Source organism: Hippopotamus amphibius, chromosome 1 (genome assembly GCF_030028045.1).
Source record: "Hippopotamus amphibius kiboko isolate mHipAmp2 chromosome 1, mHipAmp2.hap2, whole genome shotgun sequence".
NCBI classification, from domain to species: domain Eukaryota; kingdom Metazoa; phylum Chordata; class Mammalia; order Artiodactyla; family Hippopotamidae; genus Hippopotamus; species Hippopotamus amphibius.
This window is the reverse complement of record NC_080186.1, coordinates 921,102-946,400: the sequence shown is the minus strand read 5'-3', so window position 1 is coordinate 946,400 and position 25,299 is coordinate 921,102. Positions and strand designations below refer to the sequence as shown.

Below are 25,299 nucleotides of genomic sequence, written 5' to 3'. Positions count from 1 at the left end.
AGAAGGGGCGCCACACAGGGAGGGCGGGCAGGCAGGGCGCTCAGCTTGTGCAGGGCCCCCAGGTCAGCAGGTGCTCGGCTGCTGTACTGGACGCTGTGGTGCCCCCCAAATTCATGCCCACCCATAACCTTAACTGGAAAAAGCACCTTTGCAGGAGCAGTTAGTGAAGTTAAAACAAGGTCAGACTGGGTCCTGATCATGACGTGTCCTTGGGGAGAGAGGCAGCAGCGAGGAGGCGCCAGAGGCTGCCGGGCTGTGCTCCCAGCCCAGGAGCTCTGAGCACCGCCAGCAACCCCGGAAGCTACACAGAGGCAGGAAGGACCCTCCCCTGTTGCATCGGGAGGTGGGGCGGCCACGCCCCACCTTGGTTTGGACTCCAGACCCCAGACTGAGAGAAAACGAACATCTAAGCTCCCAGCTTGTGGCGCTTCGTGCCGGCAGCCCCAGGGCACGGCCCGTGGGGGCACCTGCGGGCGCCTCCCCTCCCACCTGGCAATGGGACCACCGCAAAGCCCCGCGAACCCCCTGGTTTCTACAGGACACAGGGCAGCACGAGGAGAAACACAGGCGCTCAGCGAACGTGCCTTCGCAGCCGGCCGGGCAGCGGTGCCAGCGGGCCAGGGGCTGGAGAGCCTCCTCGGGCTCTGGGTTTCACAGGACACCCTCGGGACCCGTCGGGGACACTGTGCGGAAACACACGCATCCTAGTCATGGGACAAACCCGCGGTCCCTTCTGAGCACAGGCAGGCGGGCGGGTCCACGGAGCCAGCACCTGGATGGGGCCACGTCACAGGCACACACAGCCCAGGCGCATCCGAGAGGACCCGGGCTGGCACCTCCTGGCCCAGGGAGCCTCGGAAAGGGCTCGTCATTGTTGTCCAGGGCAAAAAGCGACTCAGAGGCTGGCCTGGGCGCGGAGCAGAGCCCGGCATCTCCTGGGGGGCGGGGGGCAAGGGTGCAGTGTGGCAGCCTTGACAGCAACTCACCCTGTTAAAGCGCTTGGCCTGGAAGAGGTGGCCGTTGGCGCGGTACAGCTTCCGCCATCTTCTGGCTCCCCGGCGGTAGATGGATTCTACAGGAAACAGGAGGAAGGCGTGAAGAAACGGCCTAGGGCCCAGGCTCCCAGCTCCGCCACGCGGGACAGGCCGCCCACAGGGCGGAGACGCCAGCGCCCCCACCGCCACTCCTCACGGGGCCGTGTCGGCCGCCCGGCGGGGAGGACAGAGCCGGGCACGGTGGCCCTGGATGTCCCGCGAGGACGGCCGCCCACGGAGGATCAGGCTGTGAAGCCACCGGGGCTGTGCGTCCCCCACGCGTTTCTTTCCCGCCCCCTTCCCTCCGGGCATGGAAACCAGGCCCCATCCCACATGGACGGCTCCCTGGGGCCAGGAGCTCCCGGACCTTCACGCCCGGCCGGCCTCAGAGGGACCCTGGCCGCCGGGGGCCACGGACCGCCGGAGATGGGGGTCCGCTGGCACCGTCCCCCGCTGCACCCCACCCCGCCGGGTCCCGTTCAAAGAACAAATCTAGGGGCAGAGGCGAAGCAAAACCACCGCACGCTCCAGTTGAACTGAAAGTTACCAAAAGCGTCACGTCCACAGCCTGCGTTCAGCGACCTCCCGAGGAAGGAGGTGGCTCCTCAGCCAGGCTGAACTCAGGACCAGGACGGCTGGTCTTAGTCTCCCCAGAAATGTTTCCAACTTTGCTCCTAAAACGCTTTGAAACTAGTGAAAACAAAATGCTCAGGATACAACGGGAAGCTTTGTGCTTTGACTAAAAGCTCTGTAGTGAGAGTCAGCGAAGGGCCAGGAATATAGTGACGTGGAAAGGGTAACGGAATGTTTTTAAAACAAGCAAATTACCAGCTCTGGCTGGAACCTACCGAAACCAGGTCACAGTGACTGCAAAACCAGCTTCCCTCCCGTTAAACGGGAAACGGAGACGCCGACACCCAGACGGGACAGGGCCGGCCAGAGGCAGCGTCCCCACCCGGCCCATCTGTCCCGGGGGATGACGGGGTGCGGCCTCCCAGCTTGATCTGGGGGAAGCCTGGCCCCCCAAGGTCCCCGCTAACGTCCACAGGATTGACCGCGCCGCGTGTGGCAGTCACAACCCCCTCCTCCCCGCAGACGGACCTCGGGAGAGATGCAGAGGGAGCCGGGGCGCCAGCCGGGACGCAGCGGCACGAGGCTCTGGCTCCTTCCTGCTCAGCCCTCGGCCACGTGGACGCAGCCACTGGACCCCTTCCAATCTGAGTAAAGCCCCTGAAATAAGAAACTCAAAGATGTCCTAGAGGAGGCTAAGGGGTCTGAGGGAGTCCCCAGCGGGCCGGAAGCCCGGCAAGGGGATGAGACGGAGCCCTGCACGACCTCCGGTGTGAAGCGGGACCGAGGGAAGACAGGCGATGCCCCGTGGTCCACAGCGGGAAAAGCCTGGCCCTGCTGCTGTGTGTCCTCCCAGACCACACCCTGCAGCCCCCGTGGGGCTGTATTTGGAGGTGGGCCCCCCAGGAAGTACCTGAGGTTCATTCGTGGTCGGGGGGCCCCCCGATGGGCTCCGCATCCTCACAGGAAGAGGAGACACCCGCGTTCTGCGTCCACCACGTGCGGACACAGCAGAGGCAGCGTCCTCACCAGGCACCAGCCTGCCGAGCACCTGGACCTCAGCCGTGCAGCCTCCAGACCCTGAGAAGTAAGTTCCTGTGGTCTCCACCTCCATCCAGGGTATCATGACGGCGGCCCAAGCAGACTGGACGCCTGCCTCAGTGCACACACGCGCCGTCCCCGCGCAAGATAGAGACGAACATGAGACGCAAGACGACAAACTTCAGAAGGAAACGCAGACGGCCTTAATAATCCAAAGGGGAGAAAGATTCTGAAAACACAAAAGCAGCAGCAGGACGCGGAGAGGAACACAACTGAGTGCCGCAGGGGAGGACGCACGCCCATCCAGGGCCACCCGAGAGCCAAACAAGCCCCCGTCTACGCGGTCAGCCGCACAAGCGATGTCTTGGTGACGCGGGAGACACGTCCCACAAGTCAACGAGGAAAAAGCACAGAAACGGGAACAGAAGACAAGCCTCCCGCAACCTCACATACCGTCAAGGACCAGAGCAACCGGGCGTTGCCCGTCCTCGAGACAGGGGCTACCCCAGGGCCAAAATCGATTGTCCGGGGGGCGTGTACTTCCCCAGGACCCAGGAATCACGCTGCTCCCAGACCAAGGCCCGGGGGACAGTCGCACGTGGGCTCGCAGCCATCGAAGGGTGTCTGCGGACGCCCAGGTCCATTGGCAAGAGGACGCGTGACCTGAGGGCGAGGCTGCCCAGGAGGGCCCCTCGGCCGCAACCCGACTTGAGCCACGCTCAGTAGCACAGACGCATCTTCCAAAATCAAACCAAATCAAAAATCAATATAAAATGACATACATCAAACAGGCCCTTGTTATCAAACTAAAAAATAAGCAAAACTGGCAACATGCTGTGTCGGGCGCGCAGCCGCGAAATGAAATCGTTCTAGTAAGTGGGAGACCAGGGCAGTGGGTCAGCGCTGGGCAGGCCGGCTGCTAAGGGCACGCGTGTCCGCCCCATTGTACGTTTTATAACACACATGAGTCCTGTGTTCTTGGGGTGCCTCAAATGCTGCAGTAAACAATATACAATCAGAACTGTAAAAACACAGGGGGAGGGGCCGGAGGCGGCAACAACGACACGGCTGTAAACGAGTTTCAGATCTTAACACCATCATTCAAAAAGACACGTGCACCCCAATGTTCACTGCAGCACTGTTTACAACAGCCAGGACATGGAAGCAACCTGAATGTCCATCCACAGATGAATGGATAAAGAAGACGTGGTACATACATACAATGGAATATTACTCAGCTGTAAAAAGCAATGAAACTGGGACATTTGTAGAGACATGGATGGACCTAGAGACTGTCATACAGAGTGAAGTGAGTCAGAAAGAGAAAAACAAACATCGTATATTAACGCATATATGTGGACTATAGAAAAATGGTACAGATCGGCCAGTTTGCAAGGCAGAAATAGAGACACAGATGTAGAGAACAAACGTATGGACACCAAGTGGGGAACGCGGGGAGGGTTGGGGGGGGGAATGAATTGGGAGATTGGGATACCAAATAGTACACTCTAAATATATGCAGTTTATTGTAAAAAAAAAAAAAATCTCAGACACACAGTGCTCCAAGTCTGCACAGGGAGGCCCCGGCCCTGCTGTGACTCCCCCCGCCCGCCCCAGGCTGGCTTGCACCCTGACCCGCGGGGAGCAGCGTCTGTGGACACGCACTCTGCACCGATGCAGGACACCAGCCAGCAGGGTCGGCTCAGGGAGCCGTGGAACAGATGTGACACTGCTCCCGGGAGACAGACGTTGCAGACGGGAGTTAAGGGAAGCGCGGAGTAAAGTGCTGGAGAGACAGGAGGGGACCGTGTCCTCCAGGCCCCTCACGCCAACTCACCCCCCTGGGGGAGGGGTCAGTACGTGTCCAGAGCACGCAGGACCACTGTGTGACGTCAGGCAGAGATGTGACCGTGCCGTTGTCTTTAACTGGAGACTGAGCGTGGCTGCAGGAGGTGCCTCTTGGTGGAGGTGGGGGGTGCTGGTTAATTTCATGTGTCAGCTGGGCTGGGCCTCGGTGCCCAGATCTGTGGTCAGACATTATCCTGGATGTTTCTGTGAAGGTGTTTCTGGATGAGATGAACGTTTAAACCCGTGGCCTCTGAGGGACGCAATTGCCCTCCGTAGCGTGGTGGGCCTCGTCTCATCAGGCGAAGGCCTGGATAGACCCAAAGGCTGACGTCACCCCAGCGGGAGGGAGTCCTGCAGCAGATGCACTTGGGACCTGAACCTGGGCAGTGGCTCCTCCCCCATTTGGGACCTGAAGCCTCCGTGACCACGTGAACCAATCCTGCACAACGAACACTCTCTCTCCACGCACATCCTATCGGTTCTGCTTCTCCGGAGAACCCTGACCCACACGGGCTCTCAGGTGGTACTTTCCATCACCCGCCACCCTGAGCAGAGACAGGAAGGTGCTGTCAGAGCCCCTGGCATCACCTCCAGCAGAAGCAGTGGAGCCCCCAAGGTGTCCAACCTACGCCCATGTTGCCACCCGGAAAGCAGTGCCCCGATGACCTAGAGGGAAGCATAAGGGACAGAAAGGCATCCTACACTCTTTAAAAAATACATACTTTTTGTTTTAGGGTAATTTTAGATGTACAGAAAGCTGCAAAGGCAGTTCAGAGAGTCCCATATAACCTGCCTGCGTCAGCATCTGACTTACTCCAACACAGTGCGAAAAAGAAAAGGACATGTGTTCTCAGAGAACACACGTGTGCAGTGCGCTTCCAAGGGGCAGGTGATCTGGGGATGACCCGTCCCACCTCCCGCTGCACCGGCTGTGGGCCCTGAGTGTCCACCTTTCTGTTTGGCTGATCTCAGTGGTAAACAGTCCTGAAGACCTGCTGAAGGCGGGTGGCGGGGGGCGGGGTGGTGGTGGCAAGGCCTCCACGGGCCGCGGTCCTGGTGGACGGCTCCAGCCGACCCCGCAGCTGCTCCTCCCGGCACCCTGCTGGGGCAGGAGGCTCCATTGTGGTCACCGTGTCAAGGCCAAGCCCGGAGTCAGCGCTGCTCAGAGTCTGAGCCCGTGGGCATCTGGGGTGCATCCGCTCCCCTCCGCGGTGCCCGTGCCCCGGACGCAGAGTGGGAAGGACCGCGGGTCCTCGTGGCCGCATGTGCTCGGCCGCTCTCGCGCCTTCGCCCTCACAGGAGTGCTCTGCTGTCTCCGGGATTCTAGAACAAGGGCGGCTGCGGAGCTTTAATGAGCTTGGTTTCCATGGCGATCGAGCATCTTGAGGGCTCTGACAAGGCGAGGAAAATGCGCTTTAAAAAGGGAGCTTACAGCAACAGACCTTGAAGCAGGCCAGGCAGCCCCAGCTTTGAGGGGGAGCATGGGGAGCGTGCGCTTGCAGGGCAGATCACGGTGCTGCTGGCAGCCTCTCTGGCTGTTTGCTGGATGTGGGGGACCAGCCCGGCCCAGCGCAGCCCTGGACAGCCCTGCAGCGCCTTGAAACTGTGCGGGGAGCGCTCCTGTGATGGGGCACGTGGGTCAGCTGAACACCTTCCCGGTGGTTCCAGGTTGGGGGCCAGCCAGGGCACGGCCAGGGAGCCGGTGCGGTGCCCTCTCCCCAGGGCTGGGGGTGGGGTCCTCGGCAGAGCGTGGCTGCTGCCTCCAGGCGCAGCCTCCTCGCGGGGAGCGGCGTCCCCTGGGGTCCATGCCCAGGAGGGCAGGGCCCGTGCCTGGTGCTCAGTGCACTCACTCAGGTCGCCCTGTCCTCACCAACCACAGGTTCCACCAAAAGGCTCCTAAGACAGGCTGCCTGTGACGTCCGGGAGCAGGGGTCTGGGGTCTCGGTGGGAGCCGGCCTGGCCACCAGACACACACCCGGTGCTGCGGCAAAGCCTGGTGGCCGCACAGGCCGGGGGTCCTGAGGGATCGCAGCGTGGACAAACGGTCCCAGGAAGCCCATGGAGCCACACAGCTCGCCGGCACTTCCCAGCAGCCACAGATACAGCTGCCCGCCGCCACACACGCCTCAGGAGGGCCCGGGCGCTGCCCCCAGCCGTGTGACCCACACCCACATCCTCCTCCGGCTCTGCGAGTCACACGGGGGGCGGAGCAACGGCGAATGGGACGCGGCTGGGCCGGGGGGGCCACCCCCCTGGCGCCCTTTCCCGCATGGCTCCCTGTTCCTCACCCCGACCCGTGTCCCAGTGGAAGACATGACTTAAAATCTGCTGCTCTGTGAGGCAGGCAAAGGGGCTGAGGCTACAGACGCAGACCCGGGAAGGGTCTCAGAGCCGCCGTGGCAAGAAGCCGGCCACGTGGGGACAGTAGCAGGGGGTCCCATCAGCAGGCCCAGCTCCCCCAGGAGTCTGCCTTCCTCATGTGGCCCCAACATGGCCCCCAAGCCTTGGCATTGCTGGCTGGCAGCTGACCTCATCCAGGTCAAATGCAACCCAAGAAGAGTGACCCCCGCGATGTCACTGGTCCAGGGCCATCACGTGACCGAAACCACCCAATCAGGCTGCAGAGAAGGGCTTCCCTCCCAGGCCAGGTCGCCCCTCCCAGGTAGTGGAGTGGGCACACAGGACCCAGGCGTGGCTGGCTGTGTGGACAAGGCGGGGCCAGCCCCGGGGTATGGCCACAGGACGACGCAGTGACGAGGGCCGGGCTGGGCGGCACCCACCCCACGCCACCACCTCTGGACACACGCTGTGGGGACATCACTTGCCTGCCAGCTGTGGCCACAGGGGTCTGCGGAGCACCTGCCAGCGCCACGGCCCAGCAGCACCAGTGGGGCCCGTCCAGGCTAAGCCGAGGCTGCATGATGCAGCCTCCTGCAGAGGGGAAGCTGAGGACCAGGGCCAGCACTCGGTTCCGTCTCCCGGACCTCACGTGCGGCAGGGAGAAGGCACGAGGGCCCCCCCAGGCAACACGTGCAGAGCTGCGGGGCAGACACATGTGCCCCGAGGCTCAGTGATGCTCGTGGGTGTTCACCTGCTGGACACCCTCCCTGGTGGCCACAGCGGACGTCTGAGTCATGCCTGCGAGGAGACGGCAGCTGAAGGTCGGGGCACTAGGCTCCGTGGCCAGGCGAGTGGCCACAGGAACCACGAAGCAGCTGCAGTGGGGGAAGGGGTGGCTCTCACGGTGGGAAGCCTTCGTGTCTCCCCCGAGGAGAGGCTGCTGGGAGAGGTCGTGGGGCTGCTCCGAGGGACGGGGGCGGGCACGCAGAGGGCCAGCGAAGGGGCAGGCTCCTGACTGTTGTAAAGAGAAATGCTTTAGTGAAGAAAGGTCTTCCGCGTTCCAGGACGGAGCTGTGGGGACAGGACGGCATCCTCTGCATACAGCCGGACCCGGCCAGCACCCAGCACCGGGGTCCAGGGTGACCAAGCCATCCAGACCACAGCCGCTGGCTTCCCAGGAAGGGCAGGTCCCCCAGGGCCCCTCAGAGCTGTCCCTCTGCCACCAAACACTGTGAGTGACTGTTAAAAACCCAATCCTAAGAGGTGTTTTGAGAGGGAGGGGGATATTATAACAGTTTCACTTTCTAACAATTTTTACCACAAAGATACCAATTTGTCATGAAATGAGTTCAGTTTTGATGAAACGGCTGACTGACGTTTTCAGAAAGACTCTCTGGAAAAACAAGCACCAACACGCAAGTCACCTGCTGCAAGGGAGCTCATGGCGAATCACCTCCTGTCCGCGTGGGGCCTTCCTTCCCGGACTCACGTTTCATAACCCACGCCAGTCCTGGCGCTGCTCGCGGCCCCCAGCCCCGCGGCCCGCAGCCCAGAGCCCGGCCGACGGGAGGCCGTCAGCGCGCTGTGACGGGAGAGGCACCTCGGGCCGGGAACGCGTGCGCCCCGCGTGTGCCGGGAGAACGATGGGAGGGGACCGAGGACACAGCCCCCCCCGGGACAGCCAGTGACGGCTGGACCACAACACGGACGGCGCCAGCAGCACAGCCGGACGCGCGGGTCAGAACGGGAGACGAGGCTGGTTCCCAGGAGGCCAAGCGGAGAGCAAGGCCCGGAGCTCATGGGATACAACTGCAGATAAAAGCTGGGGTTCAGGGAGGCCGTCACAAGCCGGCCCCAGGGACCGCCGGGTCCTCCCGGGACACCTGACAGACCCACAGACGGGCTGCCGCAGAGTCTGGGGGCTGGAGGCCCGGGTTCTGGTGACGGCCTCTCCCGGCTCCCGCGGCAGAGGAGACTCCCTGGGCCCTCCTCTCCCGGGGCACCAGTCCATCTATCACCTCCCAGAGGCCTCACTGCCACACGCACCCGGGGTCAGGGCTTCCACGCAGGGATCTGGGGGACACATTCAGGCCAAAACACTCTGCCCCTGGCCCCCCAGATGTGTGCCCTTCCCACTGCAAAGCACACCCACTCCATTCGACAGCCCCAAGGCCTTCACCCCGGCAGCAGCGCTGGAGTCCAAAGTCTCACTGAAACATCATCTCATCCAGGGGAGGGACACCCAAGGTGCAATTTCTCCTAAAGAAAATCACCAGCCCCCCCAGCCTGGACCTGTGAAAACCAGACGACGTGTGTGTTTCCAAAGTGCGATGTCGGGGGACGTCCCCGGAGGTCCAGTGCTTAGGACTCAGGGCTCTCACTGCCAAGGGCGCGTCCGATCCCTGGTCGGGGATCTAAGATCCTGCAAGTCACGTGGAACGGCCAAAAACCCCCCCAAAACAAAAAACGGAACGCAGTGTTGGGACGGGTGTAGGATGGCTCGTCCTGCTCCAAGAGGAGAAAGGGAAGAGACGCGAGAGCGAGCGCGGGAGGCCCCCAGCAACCCCCAAACCAGCCGAGGCAGATGGGCTAGATCTTGGAGAATCTTTAAGAATCACCTCTCTGGTTTCACGCGCTGCTCTCCAGCCTCACGGGAGGGGCGGGGTGACCCCCACCACCAGGCTCGCTCAAAGTCCCAGAGGACAGGGGAACGTGGAGACAGGAACCCAAAATCCAGGCTTCCCTTCGAGGCGTTTGTTGAGTCCTGTGCTGCACGAGTCCAGGGCAAAAGGCCAAGAATCGAGCCGAAAGCAGCTGCTCCAAGGTTTAAAAAAGAAAAAAGAGAAAAGCTCAGTGGAGATTTTTGGCTGACTCACGGTACTGCGGAGACAAAAGCTGGAGATCGGGGTCCTGGTGACCCCCTAGACTTCTCCGCTGCGATTGCTAAAAGGCATTAAAAGGAAGACGAGAAACAGACCAGCCTCAACAGAATCAAGGTGACTCACCCACACTCCATCTGCCGGGATAAAATCAAACCCTTTCGTGAGGAAAAGTCACAGCCCTCAGAGCTCCTGCAGTTTTTCAAACACAGTATCTGATATTCAGTAAAAAGTGACCAGGCAGGCCAAGAAATAGCACTTGACCAAACAGCCAATAAAAATGGACTCCCAGGAGATTCAGATAGTCAACATATATTGAAAAAGACAAGTAAAATGAGAGATTTTCACTTGTGAACTGGGTCTACTAAAAAAGGAATCAAATGCTAGAAGCCCTAGGATTTTGGAAATTCTCTGAGTGAAAACATAGTGATTGAAATGAATAATTCAGGGGATAGATTTAAGAGCAGGTTAGACAAAGTAAGAGAGAGTCGTAGAAAGGATCCAGATTGCATTACGGGGGGGGGAGGGGCGGCGGGTAGAAAGTGCAGAAAAGAGCAAGAGGTCATATGGGAGGATGCGGTGAAAAGACAGGGATGTGGAGCCCAGGGGAGGAAGGGAGAGGGGACGGGGCACCGTCTGAAAGGACACGGCTGATATTTTGCAGCAGGGACAAAAGACACTGAGCCCCAGATCCAAAAAGCTCCACCAACCTCAGGATAAATTCAATATCCCCCCTCTTTTGCAAGGCTCCTGAAACAGAAGAACAAAGACTATTTTTAAGGCAGCCAGAGAAGAAAGAGAAGCATCCCCTCCAAGGGAGTAACGGGGGGACAGGTGAGTCTCCAACAGAAACGGCCGAGGCCAGAAGACCGTGCACCAGACATGCTGAAAGAGCATCACCACCCACCTGGGCTCCACAACCAAAGAAAACGGCCTCAGAATCGAAGGCAAGAGAAAGACGTCTGCACAGAAGCAAAAACCCGTGAGCTGGCAGTAAATCTCTGCTAGAAGAAACACCAAAGGGAGCATTTCAGGAAGGAAAATGGTCTCGGGGGAAGCACAACCCTGCTGGAAGGAATGGGCACACTGGAAGGGGAATCTGAAAGAATACTATTTAAAACGATGTTAATAATATGTGGGTTTAAAATGTAAGCAGAATTTACACACGATAACAACAGCATAAAAACTGACCAGAGGATAAATAAGCCTGAAGCATTGTAAGGTTCTTGCCTTACCCAGAAATAGTAAAAGTAGTAACTTAAGGTACATTCCAAGAATGTTTCGTATTATTCCTAAGGTAGCTAGAATATTTTTTTAAATATATTTTTAAAAAAAGTATTACTTAACAAAGGTAATAAAAGGTGGGGGGGGATAAAAAAATAACACTTGATTAAACCAAAAAGAAGGCAGGAAAGGAAGGCCAAAAGAAAGAACACGTAGGTCAATTATAAAATAAACAGTAAGATGATAGATTTAAAGTGTAATTTATCAGTATGACATTAAATGTAAATGAACTAAATGCTTCAGTTAGAAGACACAGATTTCACGCTAGGTCAAATACAGCAACAAACTTCTGCTTATAAAAGCCATTTCCAAAATATGCTACAGAGAAGTTGAGAGTATAAAGATAGGAAAATATACCACATGAACTCTAAGTTCCTCCCTGCCCCCAGCACACGCACATGGGCATATCATACTAATGTCAGACAAAGGAGACTTAAACGCTAATAATATTTTTCATCTAAAAGAGCAACATTTCACGATGATAAAAGTGTCAATTCGAAAGGAAGATGCAATGATCCTAAATCTGTATGCACCTAATAGAGCAAGAAACATAAAGGAAAACAAAAGGAAAATGACAAATCTCCAGCAATCTAATGTCTACAGACATTAAAGACACTTTAAAGTATAATAAAGACATGCACTGTGTCCATAAGTATGATTCAGACTTTGAAATATCCTTAAAAACATAACTTACTAAAGGTGACAAAAGTAGAAATACAAAATCTGAATAGTTAATTAGTATTTTAAAAATTAAACCTAGAATTTAAAACATTACCACGAAGGAAACTCCAGGCTCGTAGAGCTTTGCTGTGAATTCTTCCAAATAATTAACTTAGAAATAATATCAATCTTAACATAAATCTTCCCAAGAATTAAAAAAAAAAGAAAAGCTCAAGGACTTCCCTGGTGGTCCAGTAGTTAAGAATCTGCCTTCCAATGCAGGGGACATGAGTTCAATCCCTGCTCGGGGAACTAGATCTTGCATACATGCTGCAACTAGGAAGTCCACATGCTGCAAGTAAGAGCCCGCATGCCACAAAGAAGAGCCCATAAGCCACAACTAAGACCTGGTGCAGCCAAAATAAATAAAATCAACCAACACATATATATATATTTTTTTTTTTTTGGGCACACGGGCTTAGTTGCTCCGCGGCATGTGGGATCTTCCTGGAGCTGGGATCGAACCCGTGACCTCTGCATTGGCAGGCGGATTCTTAACCACTGCGCCACCTAGGAAGCCCCAATACATATATTTTTTAAAAAGCTCAGGACTTCCTAGTTAGCGCAGTGGGTAAGAATCTGCCGGCCAATGCAGGGGACACGGGTTTGAGCCCTGCCCCAGGAAGATACCACATGCCGCGGAGCAACTAAGCCCGTGCACCACAACTACTGAGCCTGCACTCTAGAGCCTGTGAGCCACAACTATTGAGCCCATGCGCCGCAACTACTGAAGCCCACGTGCCTAGAGCCCGTGCTCGGCAACAAGAGAGGCCACTGCAATGAGAAGCCCGCGCACCACAATGAAGAGTAGCCCCAACTTGCTGCAACTAGAGAAAGCCCATGTGCAGCAACAAAGACCCAACACAGCCAATAAAACAAACAAATAAATAAATTTATAAAAAAATAAAAATAAAAAAATAAAAAGCTCAATTAATTTCTTTACAGTATTTACTTATTTATTTATTTGCCTGCATTGGGTCTTCATTGCTGTGCTCTGGCTTCTCAGTGCAGTGGCTTCTCTGGTTGCAAAGCATGGGTTCTAGGTGCTCGGGCTTCAGTGGTTGCAGCATGTGGGCTCAGTAGTTGTGGCTCACAGGTTTAGTTGCTCTGCGGCATGTAGGATCTTCCTGGCCCAGGGATCAAACTTGTGTCTCCTGCATTGGCAGGTGGATTCTTAACCACTGAGCCACCAGGGAAGTCCCTCAATTAATTTTTAAGGGCAATATACCTCCATGTTTAACTCTGACAACGACACTACAAAACAAGAAAATTATAGGTCAATTTCTCTCATAAACACAGTTGCAAAAATACCAAAAAAATATTTGCAAATTGAATCCAGCAAAATATAGAAAGGATAACACATTATAGCCAAACAGGGTAAACTAAGGGAATGCAAAGTTGGTTTATTCAAAGTCAACTAGTATAATTCACCTTATTAGTAGAATAAAAGAGAAAAGCATGTCAACAGATGAAGGAAAAAAAGCCCATGTGATAAAATTCTATGTCATTCAGGATCAAAACCCTCAACCAGGAATAAAATAGAACCTCCTCAATTCCATAATGGGAATTTACACACGCAAGAAAAGTCACTCCACAAACAACATCCTTGATGATAAAATTCCGAAAACTTTCCACTGAAATCTAGAACGGGAGGATGCCTGTTGTTGGCACTTCTGTTCCACATTGTTTTGGGAAGATAAACAGTGCCAGGGCCTCAAGGCAACAGATGAAGGTTTGGAAAGAGAAATAAGCTCACTGGCAAAACGGCAGTGTGTACGGAAAACCCAAAGGGACCTGCAGGTGAAGTACTAGGATTAATATGTGAATTGACAAGGCTGCTGGACCAGAGTTCAATACCAACAGTCAACTGCATTTCTCAGTACATTTCTCTCTATGTTGCAAACAAATAGAAAACAAGAATACAAAAGGAACACCACTTAAAGCAGCATTAACAAGTAAACGGCAGTGAAGTGATCTAACAAAAAAACGTGCAGGACCGCTACACAGAAGACTACAAATGTTACTGAAAGAATTTAAAGAAGAGTTACATGTGTGTTCATGGGTTGGAAACCTCAAAGCTGTAAGTAAAGCTCTCAATTCTCCTGTGTTGACCTATGAACTCAAATGTAATCCAAATAAAAAATCTCACTGGGTTTTGGGAAACTTATAACCAACTGTAAAACTGATATACAAATGGAAAAAGCAAAGAAACAACCAAGACACTCTTGAAGAAAAACAAAATTGCAGGACTTAAAACCCAAGATATGAAGAGCTATCATATGGCTGAGTTAAAGCTGTGTAATATTGGCGTAAAAGGCCAACAGGACAGAAGTCCAGAAACAGCTCCCCCCACCCCCCATTTATAACCAGGATGTCACTGAATCGTGGTGAGAAAAAGATGAGCTTTCCTATAAGAGGGCCTGGATCAACCGGCTATCACCACGGCGGGCAGGTGACCTCGGCCGCTGCCTCACACCACACATAAAACTCACTCCCAGGTGATGTAGGACTAATGGAAGTTGCAATTTTGGCAGGAGAGAAAGTACTCAGGACCTGGGGTTAAGGGGATGCTTCTTTAACAGGATATAAAGAGCACTCCTTGTAAAGTGAGCGTCCATTTGTCGTTCGCGTGGAAAGGCAAGCCACCGAGTGAGGGGAGGTGTCGGCAGTGTCACATCCACAACACAAAGAGCTCCTGCCGATCAGTAAAGCAGACGCACAGACGAGTAAGTTGTTTTTAAACAACCTGATTCTGAAACTGAGCAGGACTTGGATGGGCACGCGACAGCAGAAGGTACTAAACAGCCTGTAGGTGAGAAGATGCTTGGCCTCGGGGATAAAGAGGAAATGCAGACCAAGGCCACAACGTGGGACCGGTCACATCCGCTCTGCTGGCTGAGAGCTTCTGACAACCCGTGTGCTGGAGGACGTGTGAGCAGGAACCCCACGGCCCAAGGAAGAGGGTGGAAACGCACTGTTATCACAGCTGGACCCCGGCACACGCCTCCTAAACCCTAGGAGTCTCCGAGTGCCTTCTGTAAGCTGATGAGATTTGCTTTAGGTTGGGGCTGGTCGCCAAAGTCCAGGGCATGATTACAGGGCTGGAACTTTCGGCCCCACACCTGCCCTCTGGGGAGGGGAGAGGGACAGGAGGTGGGCGCCCCCCCCCCCACTTCCCTCCCCTCTCCACCCATTTCCCTCCCCTCTCTCCACACTTCAACACCACCTCCCCCGTCCTTGAAGATTTGGGCCACAGGTCCCCATCTCTCTATCTCAACACCAATGACCTTGACCTTCCCGGTCCTTGTGGACACCGCAGACCTACGTCCCTCAGGATCACCCACTGATAGGCCTGCATCTGTGCTGGCACCCAACCTTCCCTCTGCCCGATGCCAGCCCACCTCCATGACATTCCTCATCCAATCTAACAGGCCATCGACTGTCAGAAACACCATGATTTTATGCACCAGAAAGAAAACAATATTGACAGCTAAATGGGGACTCCCAGGCCTGCAAGACGCACCCGATTTCAGCCACGGCAGGAAGCAGGGGGCCTGTCCTAAAACTGATGGAATGTGGCATGTGTGTGTGTGTGTGTCAGGGCAAGGGGAGCTCCTGGCTCCCCTGAAAGGAAGCCAGCCTGCCTTCGTCCTGTGCTGAGCTCTTCCACTTGGGTGGAAATTTGGGAACCTTAGTGGACAGATGGCTGGACAGGAGGCTGGACACACACACGTGCCAAATTTTTGTAAATCATGAGTTTGAGGATCAAACCATAAGCAACAAGGTCGGGGGAAAGACCTGGACCCTGAAGCAGGAGCTCAGAGATGGTTTGGGGAGGGTGGGCTTTTCCCAGGCAGAGCTGAGGTCCAAATGGTGAGCTGGGGGGGGGGGGGGGGGCGCGCAAGGGAGTCCTAATTTGAACGGACTCAGCAGACTGTGCTGCCTCTCCCCCCCAAGCCATCCTGCCCCATCACCCCTTCCCGCCCTGGACTCGGCACCGGTCCCATCTCATCTGCCCTAAACTCTCAGCCCCTTCCGGGCCCCAGACCCCAAGCTTCTCCACAGGCCCCTAGTGGCACGTACAGCCTCCAGGGTGCACCCCCCCACCCCCACTTCCCCCAGACCCCCACATCGCCACCCGTCTCCCCGGCTCTCCTCCCCACCCTGGCTTCTTGGCTGATGTGTGGTCCTCTCTTGGCCCCACCCAGGTGGTCCCCAAACACCTTCCCAATCTTGTCTTTTCCCATCAGACTGACCCCCTGTTATGGACTGAATATCTGTGTCCCCCCAGATTCCTGTGTTGAAGCCCTACCTACCTACCCACACCCCGTGTGATCCTAGTAGGAGGTGACTAAGCTTGGATGAGGTCAGGAGGGTGGGGCCCCCAACAGAGGGATTAGTGTCCTTATAGGAAGAGGAAGACGCCAGAGCAGAGGACACAGCAGGAGGGGGGTCCCTCTCCCTACACCCCCACCCTGCAGGGCTCCACTCCCACCAGAGCAGGCCAGGCCACGGGCAGGGTTTTCCACCAGGGATGGTCGAGGGTGGGCAAGTGACCAAGGACACAAGGCACTGGTATGGCCCGGCAGCCGGGGGGCCCTGACAAGGTGCCTGACGGAGGGCGACCCCCCGAGGAAGCCATCCCTGCAGAGAGAGAAGCAGGCCCAGCCACCCGAGGGTGAGCCGGGGTCAATCTCGGCCGCTGGGTCTCCTGCTTCAGTTTTAGAGAATCTGTTTTCAGCTTTCAGTCACTCACGGGAGCCCTGATGAAATGCTTCCCCTCCCCAGGGCCCTCCTGGCAGAAACCTGCCCTCCTTCAGTGCCCAGCTGGTGACCAAGTCCACTGATTCTGCCTCCGGATGGTCCTGGACTCTCCCCATGCCCCCCACACCGCCTGCCTGCTCCTGGCCACAGCCTCCCCGCCCCGTCCCCAGCCCAGGCCCTGGCTGACCACACCTTCCCCATGTGGCTCCCAGCACCTACACGACCACATCTCAGGGACACACATGACCCCCAGGCCCGTGACCTGGGCCCCCCCTGCCTCCTCGGGCACACCTGTAAGGTCTGTGAACGGGGCTGCGGGGAGGCAGAGCCTGGACGTGGCCCCGAGCCGGTATCAGCCACAGCTGCTGTCAGCGCCCTCTCCCTGCCCGTGCCTGGCCTCTCTGTGGGTGTCCTGATGAAGCTCCGTCCAGCAGCTGTAATGAGCTGTTTTCATGTCCATTACTACACTGACCATCAGAGAGGAGGGGGCAAGTACCATGGACTCCACTTCACAGGTGAGCACGCTGAGGCCACCCAAGGCCAGGGGTCCTGCAGAGAGCTGGAGGGGGCTCCCAGGCTGCCCCCGCCCCACCCCCAGGGCTCCCGCCAGTGCCCTCCGTCTGGCACTCACACCAGAAATCCCTCCAGCGGGGGCCAGAAACCGCCCACACCAGCAGGCCAGGAAGCACCTGCGGTTGGCTGCGTATCCACCCCCAGAGATGTCCCGTCCTACACAGGCCTGGGCCTGTGTCACCTTACGTGGCAACAGGGACTCTGCTGCCATGATTAAGGTAAGGGCCCTGGGAGGGATGATCCTGGATTATCTGGGGGCCAATGTCATCACAAGGTCCTCGAAAGGGGCAGGCGGGAGGGTCAGAGTCAGAGAAAAGATGTGAAGACTCTGGGGTGCCCCTCACTCAGCCCGGTCCCCAGCGGCTCGCCTGCCCCAACCACGTTCGGTCCAGCGAGGAACAAGAGGGAGGGCTCCGAAAGAGACAGAGACAGAGAGGTGACTAAGGTGGGGCCTCCCGCCCCTCACCCTGCTGTTACCCTGGGACCATGCTGCGGACCAGGCAGGGCCCTCCCCCTGCCCTGGACTCATCCCAGTCTGTGTGGACAGCCCGGCCCACCCCGGAGGAAGGATTCCTGTCCCCACACAAGGTATCAAAGCAGCCGGCCAGCTCCTCCTCACAGCTCTCTGCCATGCAACCACCTCGTCCCAAATCCGTTTTGCTCAGATGACCATTTAGCGAGACCTGCACGCAGCAGAACCACCCATCGCTGCACCTGGTTCGCTCCCAGCCGCAGGGGAAAAGCCCCGTCCTGGCAACTGCGAGATCCCGGCAAGCGCGTGCTACCCGCCCCACCGGGTCTGCAGGCCCCTTCTCCCCAGCCAGGGACAAGCCAGCTCGCAGTCATCTGTGGGCACGGGCCCGGGGCGCTGCCTCCTTTCTGCGATGGGAGCGCCAGGCCCAGAAGAAGGGGCAGCGAGGCCGCGACACACGACTACACGCCCTTTGCAGCCATGTGACAGGACACGGCCTCGGTGCCTGAGAGGCTGGCACCGTGATGAGACCGCCTCCCCACGAGTGCTGTGTCCTCCGTGTCCTCAGCATCCTTGCTGAAACAGGCCACGATGCTCGAATGCCTACAAGGCTGCTGGTGGACAGGAGTAAACCAGGAGCCAGTCAGTAGCTGTCGGGGACGAGGCCGGCACAGGGGCTGAACAGGTTCCTGGACGTGTCTGACCACAGACGGAGACGTGCGCAGAGTAAACACCTCCCATCCTGCAGGCTGCTCTCCTCACTCGGTAGATGGCGTCTGTGTGCCTGTCTGCCAACAGCTACCCACATGCACCTGCCCGCACGCACCTGCCCGCACGCACCTGTCCACACGCACCTGCCCGCACGCACCTGTCCACACACACCTGTCCACACACACCTGCCCACACGCACCTGCCCACGCTGACCCGCACAGCTCACAGGCAACCCAGCCTCTGGTCCTTCCTCTCCTGGTCCTCCCAGGTCCTGCTGATCTGCTCCCAGCACTGGACACCTGCCCCCTTTCCCCGACACTCTGCTGTCATGCAGTGGGCCCCACAGGCCTGCGGGCCCCGACTCACCCCACAGAGCACGCAGCACCTGCCTGGCCCACACTCTAACCACGCGGCTGCCACCTCACAATGGCTCCAGGACAGGCCCCGGCTTCCTTCCCCTCCAGCCACGCCAGGTCCCTCAGTGTCCACGCTCCGTCCACACCAGGGCCCAGTCCTCCCCCTCCCCCTGGGCAGAGCCGGTGAAAACAGAGCCTCCTCGTGGAAGCAGCCCTCCCACGGCCCCTCTGGCCGTCTCTGTCCATCCCTCCCTCTAAAGCACAAACTCCATGAGGACAGGTGGCACCATCCTGGTCCCTGAGCCGGACGTGGCCGCGGCCCTTGCACACAGGAGGTGCGAGGTGCGGGCCGTCTGTGGGCAGCGAGGCCCACCTCTTCTTGCTGCTCCGGGGGGACACCCGGCGTCCACCTGACCGCCCTGGCAGCCTCTCAGCTCCACAGGCCCCCAGGCTGGGTTTCAGCCAAAGAGAACATACCCATGTGACCCCAGATTTGGTGTTCAGCTGCCGACAGCCTTCGAGCACCCCCCCTCCCTTCCTCCACATCTGGGTGAGCTGAGGAGAAGCCCAGATGTCACCTCCTTTGGCGCCGGGGGAGGTTTACACCCTGAACACCCCCCCCCCCCCCACGGAAACCCAAGCTGCTCCCTCGAGTCACTGGGACCAGCTCAGGGGCCGACCTTGCTCTCCTGAGGGCCTCGTGATGCAAACGGGACAGGAGCCCCGCACAGTCCAGGTCACGGGGGCGTGCCAGGCCCCCACCACTGCCGCCGAACACAGACTCTGGGAAACACTGGCGCCCACGGCAAGGAGCAGGCATCACCCGAAGTTCCACGCAGCCCCATAACTCTCCTCCTGGACCGTGGGTTTTGAGAGGGCAGGAGCCGTATTCACATCTCTTCACGGCAGGTCTCAAGAAGCAAGGGCTAAAGAGACAAAACAGCGGCTGATGTTCAAGTACCCGTAGCCCACCTCCACCCCCCGCCCCATTCTAAGAGGGACTGAGAAGCACTAAAGCCCCATCCACTGGGGAAGCCTTCCCAGAGAACACGACTTACTCCACTACCACGATACTGAGGACTTGTCACGTTGATGTGAGTCGATTAGAGAAGGTTAGAAAGAGCGTGGGGGCTCGCGTGCTGGGGAGGAGCCAGTGTGTTCCCCTGCTGTCTCCCAGGCCCGGCAGGCACCCCCGCTTCTCCTCCACATCTTCTCGGCAGCCTACCCCACCGCCCCTTTAAGAGAAGCGCTGCCCCTTCCCCAGAGGGAGAGGCCCAATTATGAGAAAAACAGTAGAAGAAAAAGTGAGGGTGGGGTCGTTTGGCGCCATTCGCCCCACAATTGGCTGCAGGCCTTTGCTTTGGGACCCTTTAGCGAGGGAGGGAAGGGGCTGTATTTTCAGACTTCTTCTCTGCAAAGTTGTAATAAAGAAGAGAACAAAAGGCAAGAAGTTTCTAGGAATGTAGAAACAAACCAACAAAAACTTCTAAGCAGACCTCGAAAAGCCCACACCAAACTACCGGCAAAAAACATAAATTCAAAAGTCTCCTGGGGCAGAGCAGGGGTGGGGGGAGGACTGGCTCCGGGATCACCCCCCCCCCCCCCCCCCCCGCCAGCCCACCGCCGTCCTGACCTTAGGGCCCAACCCAGAAGGATGCTCCTGCACCCACCAGACAGGAAATGCTGCTCTGCTGTATCTGATAAAAACGAAAAGGGGGAGAGAGGGAAAGAAAACTGGACTGTTCTCAAACCCCATCACAGTCGTCCCTCGAAAAAAGGATCCCACAGACAGTGACGGGCGTGAACCCTGTGCAGGACACTCCTGGCATATCATTAGCATGTGGCGATCCTGCAGGCACCTACCACTCGTCCCTTACAGCTTGCTGCTGCCTAGCTGTCCTGTACCTACCACGTATCTACGATGTATCCATTGTGTATCTTCGATGTATCTATGTTGTATCTGTTCTATATCTACGAATGTACCTGTTCTATATCTACAATGTATCTATGATGTATCTACTGATGCACCCGTTCTGTGTCTCTGCTACACGCCTTCCGGGATCGTCCACCACATATCCACCCGAGTCCACTCTGTATCAGAGGCTGGTCCAGACCCAGGATGCACAGAATCCTGTCCCCTCACAGGCCTCCTGGGGGGCAGGCACTGACATCTCCGTTTCACAGGCAGGCCTACAAGGCAGTGTCTGGACTGTAGGTCAGCTCAGTATTTCCAAAGCCTTTTGATCCTGAACCTCCAAGTAACAGAGCAACAGAGGTGAGGGCCACACAGTGGACAGGAAAACACACACTCGTGGCAGGAGTCCCGTGGGCCCGGACGAGGCCAGCCGCCCCATGCACAGTGCTTGTCCTAGCGCCCCGTTCCAGTGGGTGAGGGACAAACGGGCAGGAGCTGCGACCACGGCTGGGGAAGAAGGGCACAGGGCAGGGGAGGGGCTCGTGAGTGCGGGTGGCAGGCGCTAGACCCACACACCAGCCCTGCCAGGCAGCCACTCCCACCCCCCCCGTTTTACAAGAAGGGAAACTGAGGATGGGGAGCCTCGTCCTGGGTCCTGCAGCCAATGGTGACACAGGCCCAGCTCCGCCCACGGCGCCTAGCTCATGATCTACACAGCTGAGCCGGAATGAATGAAAGAAACATACAAGCTGAAGACAGACAAGGAAATCAGCCTCGGACACCCCACCAGAGGCTGTCCCTGGGGTTTCACGACCAGGATGAAGGAGAGACAGGCAGATGCGGAGCCAGAAGTGCCCGGAGAATCCAGGGCCACCCCACAAAGGGGGAGGAGGGAGGATGCCTCCCGCCAGGCAGAGGACTCAGCTGGTGCGGTTTCCTAGATTTCTTAAACCATGTTTGAGATTCAAAACAGCTTTGATAATTAAACACACACAAGAGGCCTGCTTCTCCTTGAGATTAAGCATTTTGAAAGGCTTTAAGAATTTACTGGAGGGAAAGCCCCAAGTTGTCACAACTAAATTCTTTTTGGTTTTTTTAAATTTATTTATTCATTTATTGGCTGCGTTCGTGTGCGCAGGGTTTCTCTAGTTCAGCAAGCGGGGGTTACTCTTGATTCTGGTGCACGGGCTTCTCATTGCGGTGGCTTCTCTTGTTGCAGAGCATGGGCTCTAGGTGTGCGGGCTTCAGTAGTTGTGGCACGTGGGCTCAACAGTTGTGTCACAACTAAATTCTAATGTGGGATTTACACAGAGAGAAGGACTCGAAGGTTGGCGGGGGGGGGGGGGGGGGGGGGGGCGGGGGCAGGGTCAGCACCTTGGGATCCCTCCGCAACAGAGAATCTTTTAATGTCTTTTTACAAAATAACTATTTCCTCATTGTGCTGCTCATTTTGTTTTTTTATAAATTTATTTATTTATTTTATTAGCTGTGTTGGGTCTTCGTTGCTGCACACAGGCTTTCTCCAGTTGTGGCGAGCAGGGGCTACTCTTCATTGTGGTGCATGGGCTTCTCATTGCTGTGGCCTCTCTTGTTGCAAAGCACGGGCTCTAGGCACGTGGGCTTCAGTAGTTGCAGCACATGGGCTCAATAGTTGTGGCTCACAGGCTCTAGAGCACAGGCTCAACAGTTGTGGCGCATGGGCTTAGTTGCTCCGCGGCATGTGGTATCTTCCTGAGGCAGGGATCGAACCCGTGTCCTCTGCATTGGCAGGCGGATTCTTACCCACTGTGCCACCTAGGAAGTCCTGTCCTGCTCATTTTAGAAAGTCAGATGTAAGGGAGCCAAGAGCCCTGGGCCTCCAGGAGGCGGGGCGGCCTCACGGGGAAGCCCCCCCAGCAAAGCGTGCAGTAAAGATTACACATCAACCCAGGTACAGCCCGGAGATACTGTGGTTTGGTTGGCTTCTCAGTGCGTACAAGGTTACGTTTACACTGTACTGTACTGTGTTAAGTATGCAACACCATCATGTCTAAAAAACTGTATACACCTCAAGTAAGAAATACTTTATTGCTAAAAAACGCTAACCATCATTTGAGCCTTCGGCAAATCTTTTTTTCTTCTTTTGCTGGTGGAGGGTCCTGCCTTGATGTTGGTGGCTGCTGACGGGTCAGGGTGGTGGCTGCTGAGGGGGTGGGAGCTGTGGCGATGTCTTACAATGTGACAACAGTGAAGTCTGCCACACCGACTGACTCTTCTTTTCACAAACGACTGCTCTGAAGCAGTGATGCTGGTTAATGGCCTTTTACCCACAGCGGAACTTCTTCCAAAACCAGAGTCCGTGCTCTCAAATCCTGCCTCTGCCTTATCAGCGAAGCATGTGTCATATTCTAAATCCTGTTGTCAGTTTAACAGTCTTCACCAGGACTCAAGAAACCACTCTGTTCATCCAAAAGGAGCGACTCCCTACCCATCAAGTTTTACCCTGAGACGGCGCCACATCTAATCCCTGTCCTCCGTTTCCGCTGCATCTGCACTTCCTTCCTCCGCTGAAGTCCTGAACCCCTCACGGCCATCCGCGAGGGTTGGAATCAGCTTCTTCCAACTCCTGTCCGCGCCGATGTTCTGTTGATAGTCCCACGAATCACGGACATGCTTAGTGGCGTCTAGAATGGTGACTCCTTTCCAGGTGGTTTTCAACTGACTTTGCCCAGAAACATCAGCGGAGTCACTGTCCATGGCGGCTACAGCCTTACGAGATGTGCTCCTTAAATAGTAAGACCTGAAGGCTGAAACTCCCCCTTGACCCACAGGCTGCCACGTGGATGCCACGGACACACAAGCATCCCTCTCTGTCCGTCTCCACCAGAGCTCTAGGGGTGACCAGGTGCACTGCCAACGAGCAATTGTATTTGGAAAGGAACTTTTTTCCCCTGAGCAGATCTTAGTTCCTCAACCAGGGATCGAACCCAGGCCCTTGGCAATGAAGTTGCCGAGTCCTAACTACTGGACTGTCGGGGAAGTCCCCCTCGCAGGGTTAACTGGCCTAACTTCAATATTGTTGTGTCAGGGAATAGGGAGCCTGAGGAGGGAGAGGTGGATGAGGGGACGGCCGGGCAGGGGAGCAGTCAGAACACACAGGATCTCAGGAGCTGACCCTTGTGACAGTGACTGCACGAGGCTGTCTGCGGAGAGGACGGGACGCAGCCCTCAGAGCCACACGCAGAGTCCTCGGAGCAAAGCCCAGAGCTTGGCAACCAGGGAGGCAGCCGGCAGGACAGGGCAGCTTGGGGCCACGGGGGGTGGGGACAGAGGAGAGGTCCTGGCGGCAGCTGGTGACCTTCGGGGGAACATGGTGACAAAGTAAGATGCCAGCACAAAAGCTGCAGCCTCCGTGGAATCCTCGGCACCGCACATGGTTCCCCTGATGGACGTGTTTCTCCAGGTGGCAGACTTTGAAATAATTTTAGCAAACAGCCTCTATCACTGCAAAATAAAATTAAACCAAGGAAAAGCCTGCAGCCTGCAGTTGGGAGTGAAGGGTCAGCCTGGGGGCTGAGACGGGCTCCTCCTTTGCCTTTGGGCCATGACCACGGGCTGAGGAAGACCCTGGGAGCAGCTACGTGCTTTGCGAAGACAAGAAATAACAGGGTTTGAACCAGCTGGTTCAGAGCACTCAGTGCACACAGTCCACCCCCAGGCTGCGGAATCCGAGGGTTGTCTTTTCCCGCAGAAAGCATCCTTATCTCACTTTCATTACTTCAAAACTGCATTTCAAGGTTCTTCTGCTCCTTGCAAGTAATCCGATTTAGCTGGATGTGGACAACTTAACTGGAACAGCAAATAGGTCACACCCAGGATTCAGTTTTGTTGAACAAGCACCTTACAGGCTCACAACATGCACAACTAAGTGGGGACCGGAGACGCCCGTGCGGCCCACCCCCCCCACCCTCGCCTCTCTGGGCGGTTCCTCTGACCAACCACGGCCCCCGCGCCCCCAGGAACCCCCGCCCCACGGGTGAGTCCTCTGAGCTCTGCCTCAGGGGTCACCCCGCTACAGGCCTTCCTGGGCCCCTGGCAGCAGCCCCCTTCCCCACAGTGTTTCTGCCTTGGTGCCACTGACATTGGTTACAACCGGGGACGTTATCTGTTTTTGCTCATGAACCAGGCGAGACTGGGAGTGCATCCTCCGGGCCACTGGTTCTCCCAGTGTCTGCCCAGGGCTGCTGCTCAGGTATGTGGAAGGAAGGAGGGAGGGCTCCAGGAAGGAAAACTCAGGAGGCCACAGTGAAGCTCATCTTAGCGAAGTGATACTACAATTTCACGTCAATTTCCTAATTCACTCTCCCAGCTCCTGGGGAGGGGGTGTCACCGCCCATCCTGTGCTGGGGAGGAAGGAGCCTCCGGGTCCCCAGAACATACCTCGCCACAGACAGAGGCGGCGCCAAGTTGGGTTCAGGGCAGCAGGTCCCTTCTTATTTGGTGGATTTATGAGGCCACGCAGCCCGGGAACCGTGGCCTTGGCGGCCGGTGGGCACAGCTGTGGCTTCTGCCAGCAGCCTCAGCTCAGCGTGGGCAGGTTTCGCTGTGATGCTGCAGCGTTAAAAACCTGAGCTGGCAGCAAGTCGACCAGCAGCTCCAAGGGTAGCCACGGGGGGCTGTCTGGAAGCAGAATCGCTGCCCCCCCGGGCCGTCCCCACCCCCACCAGCCCAGACCAGCACTGCCACCAGGATGAAGGGATCGGGGCTGCTCTGGCCCGAGGCAGGGGCGCAGGCCCAGTGGAGACGGAACACG

The 25,299-nt window shown here is 56.8% G+C and overlaps 1 protein-coding gene across 3 annotated transcripts in view; it reads right to left on the bottom strand.

The window, feature by feature from the left end:
* PRKCZ (protein kinase C zeta) overlaps positions 1–25,299 on the bottom strand; it is a 94,927-nt gene that overhangs the window by 31,277 nt on the left and 38,351 nt on the right. For all 3 annotated transcript variants that reach the window (XM_057750199.1, XM_057750191.1, XM_057750181.1), the window contains exon 5: positions 987–1,072. In XM_057750199.1, coding sequence (XP_057606182.1) covers positions 987–1,072 — 86 coding nt within the window. The remainder of the gene's footprint in view (positions 1–986; positions 1,073–25,299) is intronic.